Here is a 17385-nt window from a genome sequence, read left to right as displayed (position 1 = left end):
GTTTTTTTCCCCCCCCCTTCCCGGTTCGGCGCTGTTTTCCCCCCCTCCCCCGGTGTCCGGTGCCGCTCGGGGGCCCCGCAGCCGGGGCCGCCCCCTCCCCTCCTTCCTCCTCCTCCTCCTCCTCCTCCTCCTCCTCCTCCAGCGGCCGCCGCCCCCTCCCCAACGGCACAAAAAAATCCGCTGGGCAAAAAAAAAAAATAAAGGGGGAGGAAAAAATAAAAAAAAAATTAAAAAAAAAATAATAATAAAAAAAAAAGGGAAATACAAGAAGGGAAAAGAAGCGGGGGAAAGGTCGGGGGGCGCAGCGGGAGCGCCCAGCGGAGCCCCCCGGGCCGGGCAGAGCCCCCCGGGCCGGGCAGGATGAACAAACTCTACATCGGGAACCTGCCCGAGGGCGTCACCGCGGCCGAGCTGGAGCGAGTGTTCACCGAGCACCGCATCTCCTTCAGCGGCCGCTTCCTCGTCAAGGCCGGCTACGCCTTTGTGGATTGTCCCGATGAGCACTGGGCCATGAGAGCCATCGAAACTTTCTCGGGTGAGGCGCCCAACCCTGCCCGGATCCTTCCCGGAGCCGCAATTCCCACCCCAAACCCCGCGATCCTCAGCCCGAGGGCTCTGCCGAGGGTTTTGGGTGCTTCGATCCTTCCCGACACCCGGAATCCTGAGCCCCTTGATCCCTCCCGATCCCTCCCGAGCCCCTCCATCCCTCCTGATCCTCTCGATCCTTCCCGACCCCCGGAATTCCGAACCCCTCGATCCCTCCCGATCCCTCCTGAACCCCTCCATCCCTCCTGATCCCTTCGATCCCTCCCGATCCCCTCGATCCCTCCCAGCCCCTCACTCCCGGCCCCCTCAGACCCTCCTGAGCCCTCAGTCAATCCCGATCCCCGAAATCCCGACCCCCTTCGCCCTCCCGACCCCGCAACCCCTCCGGACCCCCCAGTCCCGGTCCCCGGTCCCCAGTCCCGATCCCAAATTCCGATCCCCCCATCCCTCCGGACCCCCTAAATCCCGACCCCGCAACCCCTCCGGACCCCCCAGTCCCGGTCCCCAATCCCGACCCCTCAACCCCTCCGGATCCCCAAATCCCGACCTCTGAATCCCGACCCCCCAATTCCCAGCTCTCAACCCCTCTGGACCCCCCGATCCCGATCCCCAAATCCCGATCCCCAAATCCCGATCCCCAAATCCCGATCCCCAAATCCCGATCCCCAAATCCCCAATCCCGACCCCCAATTCCCACCTCTTAATCCCTCCGGACCCCAAAATCCCGATCCCCAAATCCCGACCCCCCAGCCCCTCCTGCCCCTCGATCCCGATCCCCAAATCCCGATCCCCAAATCCCTCCTGCCCCTCGATCCCGATCCCCAAATCCCGATCCCCAAATCCCGACCCCCAAATCCCTCCTGCCCCTCGATCCCGATCCCCAAATCCCGATTCCCGATCCCCGATCCCGATCCCCCAGCCCCTCCTGCCCCCCGATCCCGATCCCAAATCCCAAATCCCCTCAAACCTCTCCATTCCCGTCGGTGCCGCTCCCCCGTTTTTTGTCCCTTCCCCAAAATCCGGGCCGGGGGTCCCGGAGCGGCCCCAAAGCTCTCGGGGGTCCCCAAAATCCTCCCCCAGCCCGGGGGGTTCGGTCCCGGCCCCGCGGGTGCTGCGAGCCGGGAAAACCTTGGGAAGAGGGAATTGGGCAGAAAAAGGGGAATTTTGAGCTTTTTAAAATGATATTTTCCCCCTATTCTCCATCTCCTTTTCCCTTTCCTTTTCCCGGCTCCTTCCCATTCCCGTCTGGTTCCTCTTCTTCCTCCTCCTCTTCTTCCTCCTCTTCCTCCTCCTCCTCCTCTTCGTCCCTGCTCCCCCCAAAACCTGGATTAAAAACGCTGGAATGAAGCAGCAGCGAGGAAATCCCGCTCCATTTTCCAGGAGAATTCCTGCGGAATCCCCACTTTGGAGCCCTTTTGCTGGGAAAAAGGGAGGGAATTTTCTCCAAAGGATTTTCCTGGAGGGCTCGAAGGAAAAGGGGAGGAATTCTCCAAACTCCCCCCCCCAAAAAAAAATAAATCCCAAATTTCATCCCTCGAGTCCTTCCAGGCTGGAAATGAAATATTCCCAAGGAAGAATTCCAGAGCCTCGCGTTTAATCCCAACCCAGCCGCGAGGGGCTGAGGGTTGGAATTCCGGAGAATTTGGGAGGAATTTGGTGGGAAAATTCCCGTTTATCCCGAGTTTTTCCACGTTTTGTTTTTTAGGGAAGGTGGAGCTCCACGGGAAGCAGCTGGAGATCGAACACTCGGTGCCCAAAAAGCAAAGGTAAAGGCAGGGTTTTAATTAATTTTTAATTGATTTTTAATTGATTTTTAATTGATTTTTAATTGATTTTTAATTGATTTTAATTGGAATCCTCGGAATTATTGATTTGTGTTGGAGGGAGAAAACAGAAGAGGAAAAAAGGCAAAAAAATCCAGCTAAAAATGGGAAAAAAATGAAGAAATGTCAGAGATTTTGGGCTGGGATTTGTCCCCAGCGAGTAAAATTAATTCATTAATAATTTCATGGATTAATTGATTTTTTTCCTAAAGAAAGCTGAATCTGGGGGGTTTTAATTAATGAAAAAAAAGGAATAAAGAAGTGAAATAAAGAATTCTCCAAGGTGATGGATGGGTCTGGGCTGGGATTTCCAAACTTGTGGAAGAATTTCCTGGTTCTTTTTGGCTCCCGGGCTGGGAAATGAGGGAAAATCCTTTGTTTTGGGAGAAGGAAAATGCAACAAAAAATTTCAAAAATTTAATTTTTATTTAAAAATCGCTTTAAAAAAGGGAATTTTGCTGGGGAGAACAGAAGGGACGCGGCAGCTGCGGGGGGCAGGGATGGAATTCCGGCCGAATTCCTGGGATTTTGCGGGAAAATTCCTGGGATTTGGGGTTTCCCATCCCATCCCATCCCATGGATCCCATCCCATTCCCATTCCCATTCCCATCCCTATTCCCATTCCCATTCCCATTCCCATTCCCATTCCCATTCCCATTCCCATTCCCATTCCCATTCCCATTCCCATTCCCATCCCATTCCCATTCCCATTCCCATCTTTCCTGGCCTTTGTTGTTCCCGGCTGGAGCCGGGAGCGCTCTGGAGAATCCTCCCCGCGCTCCGCAATTCCCGGGAAATCCAGGAAATCCTGACTGGAATTGGGGTTTTTCCCCTGAAATTCCCCTTTTTTCCTCTCCCCCCTCCTCCGTTTTTCGCCCTCCCCCCTCCCCCAAAGTCCCGGAATTCCCGGAATTCCCGGAATTCCCGATCCCGAGGATTCCAGGTTGGATCCGAATCCATCGCCACGTGACGGAGGCGCCTTTTCCAAAGGGGAAAAAAGAGGGGAGGGGACGAGGCGGGATCTTCCCAGCCCGAGAATTCCCAAAATCCCAGCCCAAAACTTCCCAAAAATCCCACCCGAGAATTCCCAAATCCCTCCTTTTCCCGACCCTTCCCGGCCCCGTTTTGGGATCGCCCCCTTTGCTCTCGCCTCAAAATTCCCAAAAAATTGGGATCCCACAAAGGGCGATCCCAAATCCAGCCGGGAATTCCCCAGCCCCCTTTTCCCGGCCCGAATTCCCGGATTTTCCTGGGATAATTATAATTTTGATTAATATTCCCCTCCTCCCCTAATGATTTGTGTTCCTGCGCCTTCGGTATCCAGGGATGGGGGGAAGATCGGGATGGAATTCCAGGAAAAGTTACAAAATATCCCTTAAAAAAACCCAGGAAAATCCCATTTCCCCCCCGTTTCTGGAAAATCAACAATTTGGGGAGGGAGGAGCGAATTTCCCCCTTTTCCCCCCTTTTTCCCCCCCAAAAAAAATCCCTAAAAATGCGAATATTCCTTCGGGATCTGGGATTTAAACGCTGGAAAAAAACCCTTTGGAATATTTTGGGATTTGGATTTGTTTTCCTCCCGGGTGTCCCCACAGACGCCGGGATTGGGCTGGAAAATCCCATTTTTGGGGAATTTTGGGGTTCAAATCCTCGCCCCCCCACTCGGGGGCTTCTCTTAAAGGGCCAGCGCCGCTTTTCCCACTTTTCCCTCCTGGAATATTCTGCGGGAATTCTGGGGGATTTCGGGAGCGTCCCGGACACTTCGGGAAGGATTTGGGGGTTTTGGGTGTAGAAAAGGCGATTTTGGGGCATTTCCCTTCAACTGGGGGTGGGGTTGGGAGCTGGAAATGGAATTTTGGGGCGGAATTTTGGGGATTTTGGAGGGAATTTTGGGGGGAATTTTTGGGATTTTGGCATCTCCAGCCCCGGGAAAAGAGGGAGACGCCGCCTGAAAAACGAATTTTGGGGGATTTTTTGGTTTTTGGGATCTTTCCGTGGCGTTTCCCAGGCTGGAATTTCCAGTCGGGAGCGGCGGGAGCAGGAAAGGGTTAAAGCGGGAGAATCCAACCTTTGAAATTCCTCCCCTCGCCCCTCCCCCAAAACCCGAGATCTTTTTTTTTTTTCCTTTTTTCCCCTTTTTTTGATCCCTTTAAAAATGTGGGAAAACGAGTCCGGAGCATTCCCAGCCCCTTCGTTTACTCAAAAACCACCAAAAAAACCCCAAAATTGGGATTTTCCTTTGAGTTAAAGGGTAAAAAACGACTCGAAAAACCCCGAATTTGGGCGCTTTTCACCCGTTCGTTCCCAAAAAAATTCCCGGGAATTCTTTCCTCGTGGTTTCTTCCCGGTTTTTAAAACCTCTCCTAAACGAAACGTTCGGAAAAGAATTCGGAAAAGCCCAAAACTTAAAAAAAAATCAGGAAAAAAATGGGATTTGGGGCACGGCTCCGAGAGGAATCATTGGATTTATTTGGGATTCATTCCTGGGATTCTCCCGATTCTTTTCATCGTTTGGGGAATGATTTGAGCTCCTTAAAAGTCTGAAATTCCAATAAAAAAGTTGCTCCAAATGGGATTTGACGACCGAAAAGAGATTTGGGGTGAATTTGGGGTCTTTTGGATTATTTTGTCGTTTTTTGGGAGTTGTTTTTCCTTGGATTTTGTTGATGGGAAAATTTGGGAGAAACTGGGAAATTCTGAGCCTGAAATCTCCCAAATTCGGTCGGGGGAGTTTTAAAAGTGAAGATTTTTTTAAAGGGGAATCAAAATGCAAAATTCCAGGTTTGGGTTGGGATTTTGGGATTGCCGTCGGATTCAGGATGGAATTTCCCCCCAAAAAATGGGAATGAAAAGGGATTTCCCCCCTCCCAGCCCCTCCCGGGGTTCTGCTGATTCCCAAAATGAGGATTTGGAATTCAAAGTTCGCCTCAGGGTGGAGAAACGTTGGAAAAATCCTAAAATCCGCTTTTTTCCTTGGATTTCCCTTCAAATCCAGGGTTTCCCACCAGAAAAATCCTCATTTCCCACAGGGAAAATCCTGGAATTCTTTGCTCCCGGCAATCCCAGACCGCCGGATTCCCTCGGATCCCGGGATTTGGGATCCCACAGGGAAATTCCGGCTCTTCCCGGGTCCCTCGGTGCCGGATCCAGAGGAATTCCCGATTTTCCCTCCTTGCCTTGGGAAGTGTTTTTAGCGCTGGAAGATTTCCCAGACTTTGGGAATTCCAGGTTTTTTTGTGGATGAGGGGCACGGAGAGGCTCCGATCTCCAGCCCAACTCCACGTTTTCCCTGGAATTTCGCCAGCAAAACTCCGGCTTTGCCTCGACTCCCGCAGAATTCCGGAGCCGTGGGATCAGCCCTGGCTGTGCAGGGAACTGCCCGGGATTAATTAATCCTAATTAATTGATCCCAATGGAATAATCCCAATTAATTAATAGATCCAAATGGAACAATCCCAATTGATCAATGCCAATTAATCGATCCCAACTAATCGATCCCAATGGAACAATCCCGATTAATCAATCCCGGTGGAATAATCCCAATTAATCAATCCCAATTAATTGATCCCAGTGGAATAATCCCAATTAATCAATCCCAATTAATCAATCCCAATTAATCAATCCAAATGAATCGATCCCCATGGAACAATCCAAATTAATTGATCCCAGTGGAATAATCCCAATTAATCAATCCAAATTAATTGATCCCCATGGAACAATCCCAATTAATCAATCCCGGTGGAATAATCCCAATTAATCAATCCCAATTAATCAATCCAAATGAATCGATCCCCATGGAACAATCCCAATTAATCAATCCCAGTGGAATAATCCCAATTAATCAATCCCAATTAATCAATCCAAATGAATAGATCCCCATGGAACAATCCCAATTAATCAATCCCAGTGGAATAATCCCAATTAATCAATCCCAATTAATCAATCCAAATGGATCTATCCCAATGGAACAATCCAAATTAATCGATCCCAGTGGAATAATCCCAATTAATCAATCCCAATTAATCAATCCCAATTAATCAATCCAAATGAATCGATCCCCATGGAACAATCCCAATTAATCAATCCCGGTGGAATAATCCCAATTAATCAATCCCAATTAATCAATCCAAATGAATCGATCCCAATGGAACAATCCAAATTAATCGATCCCAGTGGAATAATCCCAATTAATCAATCCAAATGAATCGATCCCAATGGAACAATCCCAACGGATCCGAAATCCTCCTTTTTCTTCCTTCCAGGAGCCGGAAAATCCAGATCCGGAACATTCCGCCGCAGCTGCGCTGGGAGGTGAGAGCGGCCCCGGAATCGCTCCTGGAATCGCTCCCGGTCTCATTCCCGGAATTGTTCCCGGTCTCATTCCCGGAATCTCCCCCGGAATCATTCCCGGTCTCCAGGATTCCACCCTCGGGATCCCGGCTGGATTTTCCCTTCTCTGCCGTTGGCAGCCCCAGCCCATCCCGGCGATCCCGGGAATCGGCAATCCCCGGGAATTCCGCCGTTCCCGTTCGTTCCCGTTAGCCGGGATTCCTCCGTCGTGTGGGGAATAAAACGGATCCGAGATTCCCGCTGGGAATTCCCCCGGCTCCGTGTCCCACCCCCGCTGGCTCCTGGAGCTTCCCAGCCTTAATTACTTGGGAATTCTTAATGAGATCCCAATGGAATTCTAAACAATCCCAATGGAATTCTAAACAATCCCAATGGAATTCTTAACGAGATCCCAGTGGAATTCTAAACAATCCCAATGGAATTCTTAACGAGATCCCAGTGGAATTCTAAACGATCCCAATGGAATTCTAAACGATCCCAGTGGAATTCTAAACTATCCCAATGGAATTCTAAACGAGATCCCAATGGAATTCTAAACGATCCCAATGGAATTCTAAATGATCCCAATGGAATTCTAAACGATCCCAGTGGAATTCTAAACTATCCCAATGGAATTCTAAACGAGATCCCAATGGAATTCTAAACGATCCCAATGGAATTCTAAATGATCCCAATGACGGGAGGGGTGGATGGGATTTCCCGGGATTTCCCGGGGGTTGATTTTCCCTTTTTCCCAGGTTTTGGATGGGCTGCTGGCCCAGTACGGCACCGTGGAGAGCTGCGAGCAAGGTAGGGAGGGAGAAACCCTGGATCGCGGGAATTCACCCCGGATTTCGGGAATTCAACCCCAGATTTTGGGAATTTAACCCAGATTTTGGGAATTTAACCCAGATTTTGGGAATTTCTGCAGGGAATTTCGGGAACTCCTGCCCTGTTTCAGCAGGAAGGAGGGAATAAAAACCCAATCCCTGCCTCTTTCCCAAATTCCCAATTCCTCAATTCCTCTTCCCGAATTCCCGACCCCTTTTCCCTAATCCCTGCCTCTTTTCCCGAATTCCCGCAGTGAACACGGAGAGCGAGACCGCCGTGGTCAACGTCACCTACGCCAACCGGGAGCAGACCCGGCAGTGAGGACCCAGGGCTCCATTCCCATTCCCATTCCCCCATTCCCATATTCCCATATTCCCACATTCCCATTCCCGTTCCTGTTCCCAGGGCTCCATTCCCAGGGCTCCATTCCCATTCCCAGTCCCACATTCCCACATTCCCATTCCCCCATTCCCGTTCCCAGGGCTCCACTCCCATTCCAACTGCCCCATTCCCATTCCCGTTCCTGTTCCCATTCCCATTCCCGTCCCCCATTCCCATTCCCATTCCCGTTCCCATTCCCATTCCCATTCCCCCATTCCCACTCCCACAGCCCCATTCCCGTTCCCATTCCCACATTCCCGTTCCCCCATTCCCGTTCCCAGGGCTCCACTCCCATTCCCACAGCCCCATTCCCATTCCCATTCCCGTTCCTGTTCCCATTCCCATTCCCATCCCCATTCCCATTCCCCCATTCCCATTCCCATTCCCCCATTCCCATTCCCATTCCCGTCCCCCATTCCCATTCCCATTCCTACAGCCCCATTCCCGTTCCCACTCCCATTCCCCCATTCCCATTCCCATTCCCGTTCCCATTCCCATTCCCATATTCCCACATTCCCACATTCCCGTTCCCAGGGCGCTGCAGCGGCTCAAGGGGCAGCACCTGGAGAGCCACGCCCTGCGCGTCTCCTACATCCCGGACGAGGCGGCCGAGGGCGGGCGCGGGGCCGGGGCCGGGGGCTCCCCGGGGGCTCCCCCGAAGGCGGCGCCGCCCCCCGAGGTGCCCCTGAGGCTCCTGGTGCCCACCCAGTTCGTGGGGGCCATCATCGGCAAGGAGGGGGCCACCATCCGCGGCATCACCAAACAGAGCCAGTCCAAGTGAGCCGCGGCCAGCCGGGGGATCTGGGGGGATCTGGGGGGATCCAGGGGGTCTGGGGGGATCCGGGGGGATCCGGGGCCATCCAGGGGGTATCCAGGAGGATCCAAGAGGATCTGGGGGGATCCAGGGGGATCTGGGGTGGTCCAGGGGGATCTGGGGGGATCCAGGAGGATCTGGGATGGTCCAGGAGGATCCAGGGGGATCTGGGGTGGTCCAGGGGGATCTGGGGGGATCCAGGAGGATCCAGAGGGATCCAGGGTGGTCCAGGAGGATCCAGGGGGATCCAGGGGAATCTGGGAATTCAGAGTCCTCCAGGGTGGTCCAGGGGGATCTGGGGGGATCCGGGGGGATCCAGGGGGATCCAGATTGATCTGGGGTATCCAGGGGGATCTGGGGTGGTCCAGGGGGATCTGGGGGGGATCCAGGGTGGTCCAGGGGGATCCAGGATGGTCCAGGGGGATCTGGGAATTCAGAGTGCTCCAGGCTTGTCCAGGGGGATCCAGATTGATCCAGGGCGATCCAGAGCTGCTCCAAAGGTGCTCCAGGGATTCTTCAGGGATTCCCCAGGAGAGCTCCAGGGTTTTCCAGGGATTCTCTGGGTTTTTTTCAGAGATTCTCCAGGGATTCTCTGGGGTTCTGCAGGGAAATCCTCTCCCAGAATTTCCCTCCTCTTCACAGGGATTTTGTTGTTGTTTTCAGGAGATTTGGGATTTGGGGTTTCTTTGGGATTTAGGTGCCCACCCCATCCCACCCCCCAAGCCAGCGCTGGTCCCTCAGCCCCTCCCACTGCTTCCAATCCCGGTGTCGGTGCCGGTGCCGGTTCCGGTGCCGGTGCCGGTTCCAGCGGCCGTGCCGTCCCTTTCAGGATCGACGTGCACCGCAAGGAGAACGCGGGCGCGGCAGAAAAGGCCATCAGCATCCACTCCACGCCCGAGGGCTGCTCGGCCGCGTGCCGGATGATCCTGGACATCATGCACAAGGAGGCCAAGGACACCAAGACGTGAGGATTCCCACTGCTCCCATCCCGGGATCCTGCCCGGCCTCCGCGGCGCCGGAATTCCGCGTTTGGGGGTTGGGGCTTCCCCCGGCCCTCTGTGCCAATCCCTCCTTTCCCAGTTCCCATAATCCATCCTTTGGGGTTTTCCCCTTTTCCCAGCTGTCCTAATCCTTCCTGTGGGGTTTTACCCCCGTTCCTGTTCCCATTCCTGTTCCCATTCCCATTCCCATTCCATTCCATTCCATTCCATTCACGTTCCCATTCCCATTCCCATTCCCATTCCTGTTCCCACTCCCATTCCCATTCCCATTCCCATTCCTGTTCCCATTCCCGTTCCCGTTCCCATTCCGTTCCCGTTCCCGTTCCCATTCCCATTCCCATTCCTGTTCCCATTCCATTCCCACTCCCATTCCCATTCCCATTCCCATTCCATCCCCATTCCCATTCCATTCCCATTCCATTCCATCCCCATTCCCATTCCCATTCCATCCCCATTCCCATTCCATTCCCATTCCCATTCCATCCCCATTCCCATTCCATCCCCATTCCCATTCCCATTCCATCCCCATTCCCATTCCCATTCCATTCCCATTCCATTCCATTCCCATTCCCATTCCATCCCCATTCCCATTCCCATTCCATCCCCATTCCCATTCCATTCCATTCCCATTCCCATTCCCATTCCCATTCCCATTCCCATTCCCGTTCCTGTTCCCATTCCCATTCCCATTCCCGTTCCCATTCCCATTCCCATTCCCATTCCCATTCCCGTTCCCATTCCCGTTCCTGTTCCCATTCCCATTCCCATTCCCGTTCCCATTCCCGTTCCCAGGGCTGACGAGGTCCCCCTGAAAATCCTGGCCCACAATAACTTTGTGGGGCGCCTGATCGGCAAAGAGGGCCGGAACCTCAAGAAGGTGGAGCAGGACACGGAGACCAAGATCACCATTTCCTCGTAAGGATCCGGGGCAGGAATTCCCCAATTCCCCACTCCGGGCTGGAGGGTGGGATGGGAATGGGGGGACAGGTCTGAGCCCCCACAGCTCTCTCGGGAAACTTTGGGGTCGGATTTTCTGTGCTGCCCTTCCCATCCCTGTGGGGTCCCTGTGGGGTCCCTGTGGGGTCCCTTTGGGGTCCCTGTGGGGTCTCTGTGGGGTCCCTTTGGGGTCCCTGCACTGTCCCCAGCCGCCCTCTCGGTGCAGCAGAGCCAGCACCGCCCGTTCTCGTGGCCAGGATTGGGATTTTCCTCTCAAAGCCCCTTTTGGGGACGGCAGCCGGAGCCCCCGGCACAGCGAGCCCTGCTCTGGTGTCCCCCTGTCCCCATGGCTGGGGTCCCCATGTCCCTGTGTCCCCATGTCCCGGTGTCCCAGTGTCCCCATGTCCCCATGTCCCGGTGTCCCCATGTCCCTGCGTCCCAGTGCCGCGGTGTCCCGGTGTCCCCATGTCCCCGTATCCTGGTGTCCCCATGTCCCCATGTCCCGGTGTCCCAGTGTCCCCATGTCCTGGTGCCCCCATGTCCCATGTCCCCATGTCCCCATGCTCCCATGTCCCCATATCCCCATGTCCCCATGTCCCCATATCCCGGTGTCCCCATGTCCCCATGTCCCCGTGTCCCCATGTCCCCATGTCCCCATGTCCCATGTCCCCATGTCCCCATGTCCCATGTCCCCACGTCCCGGTGTCCCAGTGTCCCATATCCCGGTGTCCCCATGTCCCCATGTCCCCATGTCCCCATGTCCCCATGTCCCCATGTCCCCATGTCCCCATATCCCCATGTCCCCATGTCCCCATGTCCCCATGTCCCACGTCCCCATATCCCCATGTCCCGGTGTCCCGCTGTCCCCATGTCCCCATGTCCCACGTCCCGGTGCCGCAGGCTGCAGGAGCTGACCCTGTACAACCCCGAGCGCACCATCACGGTGAGGGGCTCCCCCGAGAGCTGCTGCCGCGCCGAGCAGGAGATCATGAGGAAAGTGCGCGAGGCCTACGAGAACGACGTGGCCGCCATGAGCGTGAGTGGGGCCATCCCAAAAATCCACATCCCTCACATCCCAGCATGATCCCAACTCCTCCTGATCCCAAAAATCCACATCCCTCACATCCCAGCTCCTCCTGATCCCAAAAATCCACATCCCTCACATCCCAGCTCCTCCTGATCCCACAAATCCACATCCCTCACATCCCAACTCCTCCTGATCCCACAAATCCACATCCCTCACATCCCAACTCCTCCTGATCCCAAAAATCCACATCCCTCACATCCCAACTCCTCCTGATCCCAAAAATCCACATCCCTCACATCCCAGCTCCTCCTGATCCCAAAAATCCACATCCCTCACATCCCAACTCCTCCTGATCCCAAAAATCCACATCCCTCACATCCCAGCACGATCCCAACTCCTCCCGATCCCATTTTTCCCCTCAGATCAATCCCTGCTCATCCCTGATTTTGTTTTCCCCCAGTTCAATCCCTCCCCATTCCCGGGTTTTTCCCCCCAGTTCCAATCCCACCTCATTCCCGTTTTTTTTCCCCAGTTCAATCCCACCTCATTCCCGGTTTTTCCCCAGTTCCAATCCCACCTCATTCCCGGTTTTTCCCCAGTTCCAATCCCACCTCATTCCCGTTTTTTTCCCGCAGTTGCAATCCCACCTCATTCCCGGTTTTTTCTCCCAGTTCAATCCCACCTCATTCCCGGTTTTTCCCCAGTTCCAATCCCACCTCATTCCCGGTTTTTCCCCAGTTCCAATCCCACCTCATTCCCGTTTTTTCCCCCCAGTTGCAATCCCACCTCATTCCCGGACTGAACCTGGCCGCCGTCGGGCTCTTCCCGGCCTCCTCCTCCCCGGCGGTGCCGCCGCCCCCGAGCAGCGTCTCCGGGGCCGCTCCCTACAGCTCCTTCCTGGTGAGCGAGCGATTCCAGCCGGGAACGCTCCGGTGGAAACCCGGGATGGGCGGGTGAGCCCCGGGGGCATTCCCGATGGAAACCCGGGGACATTCCTGATGGAACCCCCAGGGACATTCCCATGGAACCCCCGGGGACATTCCCGATGGAACCCCCGGGGACATTCCCGATGGAAACCCGGGGACATTCCCATGGAACCCCTGGGGACATTCCCATGGAACCCCGGGGACATTCCCATGGAAACCCGGGGGACATTCCCATGGAACCCCCGGGGACATTCCCATGGAAACCCGGGGACATTCCCATGGAACCCCCGGGGACATTCCCATGGAACCCCTGGGGACATTCCCATGGAACCCCGGGGACATTCCCATGGAACCCCCGGGGGACATTCCCATGGAACCCCCGGGGACATTTCCATGGAACCCCCGGGGACATTCCCGATGGAAACCCGGGGGACATTCCCGATGGAACCCCCGGGGACAAACCCCCGGGGACATTCCCATGGAACTCCCGGGGACATTCCCATGGAACCCCCGGGGACATTCCCGATGGGACCCCCGGGGACATTCCCGATGGAAACCCGGGGACATTCCCATGGAACCCCCGGGGACATTCCCGATGGAACCCCCGGGGACATTCCCATGGAACCCCCGGGATGGGCAGGTGACCCCCGGCAGCTCCTGCTCCCAGCTCAGGGATGTGACCCTGACCCCAAACGGTGACCCTGACCCCGAGGGGAGCCCCTGACCCTGAGGGGTGCCCAGGATCCCAAAGGAAGCCCCTGTCCCCAAAGTGAGCCCCTGTCTCCGCGGTTCCCCCGGTCCCCCCGGTTCCTCCCGTCCCCCCCGGTCCCCGCTGTCCCCGCGCGGTTTCCCCGGTCCCGCTGAGCGCAGTTCGGTGCCCGCAGCCCCCCTTGTCCCCCCGGTCCCCGCGGTTCCCCCGGTCCCCCCGGTCCCCCCGGTCCCGCTGAGCGCAGTTCGGTGCCCGCAGCCCCCCTTGTCCCCCCGGTCCCCCCTTGTCCCCACTGTTCCCCCGGTCCCCCCGGTCCCCCCCCGGTCCCCTCGGTCCCGCTGAGCATGGCTCGGTGCCCGCAGCCCCCCGGTCCCCCCGGTCCCCCCGGTCCCCGCTGTCCCCCCCAGTCCCCGCTGTCCCCCCGCGGGTCCCCGCGGTCCCGCTGAGCGCAGTTCGGTGCCCGCAGCCCCCCTTGTCCCCCCGGTCCCCGCGGTTCCCCCGGTCCCCCCGGTCCCCCCCGGTCCCCTCCCGGTTCCCCCTGTCCCGCTGAGCGCGGCTCGGTGCCCGCAGCCCCCGGAGCAGGAGACGGTGCACGTGTTCATCCCGGCGCAGGCGGTCGGGGCCATCATCGGCAAGAAGGGGCAGCACATCAAGCAGCTCTCGCGCTTCGCCAGCGCCTCCATCAAGGTGGGCACGGCCCGGGGGCTTCTGTCCTTCTGTCCTTCTGTCCTTCTGTCCTTCTGTCCTTCTGTCCCTCTGTCCCTCTGTCCTTCTGTCCCTCTGTCCTTCTGTCCCTCTGTCCTTCTGTCCTGTCCCTCTGTCCTTCTGTCCTTCTGCCCCTCTGTCCCTCTGTCCTTCTGTCCCTCTGTCCCTCTGTTCTTCTGTCCCTCTGTCCCTCTGTCCCCCTGTCCCTCTGTCCTTCTGTCCCGATTTTCCTGGGAAAAGCCCCAGGAAGCCCAGGCGGGGCTGTAGCGCCGTGTCCATCCCGTGTCCCTCTTGTTCCCCCCGGTGTCCCCCCGTGCCCACCCGGTGCCGGTGCCGTGTCCCCGGTGTCCCCCCGGTGTCCCCCGGTGTCCCCCGCACCCACCCGGTGCCGTTCCCTTTTCAGATCGCTCCCCCGGACGCTCCGGACTCCAAGGTGCGAATGGTGGTGATCACCGGCCCGCCCGAGGCACAGTTCAAGGTTGTCCCCCTGTCCTGTCCCCTTCTCCTGTCCCCCTGTCCTGTCCCCCTGCCCTGTCCTGTCCCCTTCTCCTGTCCCCCTGTCCTGTCCCCTTCTCCTGTCCCCCTGTCCTGTCCCCCTGTCCTCTGCCCCCCTGTCCTGTCCCCCTGCCCTGTCCCCCTGTCCTCTGTCCCCCTCTCCCCCTGTCCTGTCCCTCTGTCCTGTCCCCCTGCCCTGTCCCCCTGCCCTGTCCCCCTGTCCTGTCCCTCTGTCCTGTTCCCCTTTCCTGTCCCCCTGTCCTGTCCCTCTGTCCTGTCCCCCTGTCCCCTGTCCTGTCCCCCCGTCCTGTCCCCCTGCCCTGTCCCCCTGTCCTGTCCCCCTGCCCTGTCCCCCTGTCCCCCTGTCCTGTCCCCCTGTCCTGTCCCTCTGTCCTGTCCCTCTGTCCTGTCCCTCTGTCCTGTCCCTCTGTCCCCCTGTCCTGTCCCCCTGTCCTTTGTCCCCCTGTCCCCCTGTCCTGTCCCCCTGTCCTGTCCTGTCCCCCTGCCCTGTCCCCCTGTCCTGTCCCTCTGTCCCCCGCGGGGTTCGGGGGGTGACCCCAGCCCAGCCCAGCCCCCGCCGAGCACAAAGGGCGCTGGAATTCCAAAGAGCCGGGATTTTACGGGATCCCAAATCCGGGGGTGGAGCTGGGGTGGGACATTCCCGGCTCCCTGCCCCAGGGGATGAGCGCGTCTGGAATTCCAAAGAGCCGGGATTTTTTGGGATGATGCCCAATCCAGGGGTGGAGCTCGGGGTGGGACATTCCCGGCTCCGTCCCTCTCCAGGCGCAGGGCAGGATTTACGGGAAGCTGAAGGAGGAGAATTTCTTCGGGCCGAAGGAGGAGGTGAAGCTGGAGACGCACATCCGTGTGCCGGCCTCGGCCGCCGGCCGCGTCATCGGCAAGGGCGGCAAGACCGTGAGTGCCGGGATTCCCGGGAATGCGGCCGGGATTCCCGGGAACGCGGCCGGGATTCCCGGGAAAGGGGCCGGGATTCCCGGGAACGTGGCCGGGATGGTCCCGGGGTGATCCCAGGATGATCCCAGGGTGATCCCGGGATTCTTGGGAATGCAGTCGGGATGATCCCAGGGTGATCCCAGGGTGATCCCGGGGTGATCCCGGGGTGATCCTGGGGTGATCCCAGGGTGATCCCGGGATTCCCGGGAATGCTGTTGGGATGATCCCAGGGTGATCCCGGGATTCCCCCAGGTGAACGAGCTGCAGAACCTGACGGCCGCCGAGGTTGTGGTGCCGCGGGAGCAGAGCCCGGACGAGAACGAGCAGGTGATCGTCAAAATCATCGGGCACTTCTACGCCAGCCAGGTGAGGGGGGATCCGGGGGGGTCCAGGGGGATCCAGGGGGATCCGGAGGGATCTGGGGGGATCCGGGGAATCTGGGGGGAGCCAGGGGAACTGGGGGGATCCGGGGGGATCCAGAGGGATCCAGAGGGGTCTGGGGGTATCCGGAGGAGCCAGAGGGATCCGGGGGGATCCAGGGGGATCTGGAGGGATCTGGAGGGATCCGGGGAATCTGGGGGGAGCCAGGGGAACTGGGGGGATCTGGGGGGATCCGGAGGGATCTGGAGAGCCAGGAAGCTGTGGGATTGAGGGGGATCTGGGGGAATCCAGGGTTCCCAGGGTTCTCCAGGGTTCTCCAGGCTGCTCCAAGCTTTTCCAGGGTTCCCCAGGGTTCCCCAGGGTTCCCCAAGGTTCCCCAGGGTTCTCCAAGGTTCCCCAGGGTTCTCCAGGTTTCTCCAAGGTTCCCAGGGTTCTCCAGAAGTTCCCCAGGGGTTCCCCAGGGTTCTCCAGGGGTTCTCCAGGTTTCTCCAAGGTTCCCCAGGGTTCTCCCAGGTTCCAAGGTTGCTCCCGGGTTGCTCAGACCGCACACTTGGGGTCGTTATCCCATGGATCCCATCCGTTATTCCCAGGAGGAGCAGGGCAGAGCCTTGGGACAGGCAGCGGGATTTGGGTGGGAATTGGGAGCGGAAGGGGCTGGAGTGGGGAATGGGGATGGATTCCATGGATCCCCGGCTGTCATTCCCAGATGGCTCAGCGCAAGATCCGGGACATCCTGGCGCAGGTGAAGCAGCAGCAGCAGAAGGGCCAGAGCCAATCCCGGAGGAAATAGGGAACCCCCGGATCCCAAATCCCGGGAAAAACCAGGACACGGCGCAGCCAGGCCGGGCTCCGAGTGCCTGGGAATCAGCAACTGCAGGGAGACAGGGATCGGGAATGAGCCGGGATCGGGAATGAGCTGGGATCGGGAATGAGCTGGGATCGGGAATGAGCCGGGATCGGGAATGAGCTGGGATCGGGAATGAGCTGGGATCGGGAATGAGCTGGGATCGGGAATGAGCTGGGATCGGGAATGAGCTGGGATTGGGAATCACTTCCAGAGGGATCGGGAATGAGCCGGGATCGGGAATGAGCCGGGATCGGGAATGAGCTGGGATCGGGAATGAGCCGGGATTGGGAATGAGCTGGGATCGGGAATGAGCTGGGATCGGGAATCACTTCCACAGGGATCAGGAATGAGCTGGGATCGGGAATGAGCTGGGATCGGGAATGAGCTGGGATCGGGAATCACTTCCACAGGGATCAGGAATCCCACAGCAGGATTGGGAATTCCATTGGGAATTCCATTGGGAATCTCACCCCCCAGCAGGATTGGGGTGCAGTGCCTTGGAAATCCTTTAAAGCCAGGAAAGCCGGGATATTCCCGGGAGACGGAAAAATTGGGAATTTGGGGCGGGATGCAAAACAGGGGTGGATTTTGAGGGAGAAGGGTGACGGGAGGATTCCCAGACGAGCTTAAAAAGTGGGAATTCGGGATAAAAAAAGGGAAACCGGGATGGATTTTGAGAG

At 57.3% G+C, this 17385-nt stretch overlaps 1 protein-coding gene across 3 annotated transcripts; it reads left to right on the top strand.

Moving 5' to 3' along the window:
* Nucleotides 1–300: 300 nt before the first annotated feature.
* Nucleotides 301–16765, top strand: IGF2BP1 (insulin like growth factor 2 mRNA binding protein 1). 3 transcript variants are annotated; one of them, XM_058858003.1, is made up of 16 exons: nt 301–535; nt 2252–2312; nt 6632–6680; nt 7457–7508; nt 7783–7846; nt 8445–8687; nt 9554–9688; nt 10518–10640; nt 11562–11697; nt 12463–12555; nt 13790–13843; nt 13906–14010; nt 14432–14506; nt 15307–15438; nt 15730–15843; nt 16565–16765. In XM_058858003.1, the coding sequence occupies exons 1-16, from the start codon at nt 361–363 to the stop codon at nt 16646–16648; spliced, it is 1695 nt and encodes a 564-aa protein (XP_058713986.1). In that variant the 5' UTR covers nt 301–360; the 3' UTR covers nt 16649–16765. The 3 variants fall into 3 exon arrangements, with proteins under 3 accessions (XP_058713986.1, XP_058713985.1, XP_058713987.1); XM_058858002.1 differs by lacking the exon at nt 13790–13843 and having other exon boundaries at nt 12463–12588; nt 13894–14010; XM_058858004.1 differs by lacking the exons at nt 8445–8687; nt 9554–9688; nt 13790–13843 and having other exon boundaries at nt 12463–12588; nt 13894–14010.
* Nucleotides 16766–17385: the final 620 nt, after the last annotated feature.

The sequence above is a fragment of the Poecile atricapillus genome, chromosome 27 (assembly GCF_030490865.1).
Source record: "Poecile atricapillus isolate bPoeAtr1 chromosome 27, bPoeAtr1.hap1, whole genome shotgun sequence".
Classification (NCBI taxonomy): domain Eukaryota; kingdom Metazoa; phylum Chordata; class Aves; order Passeriformes; family Paridae; genus Poecile; species Poecile atricapillus.
Note: the sequence above shows the minus strand (reverse complement) of the source record. Positions and strands in the feature narration are given on the sequence as shown.

What these genes read in the sequence shown, in the direction of transcription:
- IGF2BP1 (XM_058858003.1), top strand. Translation starts at nt 361, where the DNA reads ATGAACAAACTCTACATCGGGAACCTGCCCGAGGGCGTCACCGCGGCC. An exon ending in TCGGTGCCCAAAAAGCAAAG is followed by an intron (nt 2,313 to 6,631) that starts GTAAAGGCAGGG and finishes TCTTCCTTCCAG; the next exon opens with GAGCCGGAAAATCCAGATCC. An exon ending in GGTCCCCCCGGTCCCCCCCG is followed by an intron (nt 13,844 to 13,905) that starts GTCCCCTCCCGG and finishes CCCCCGGAGCAG; the next exon opens with GAGACGGTGCACGTGTTCAT.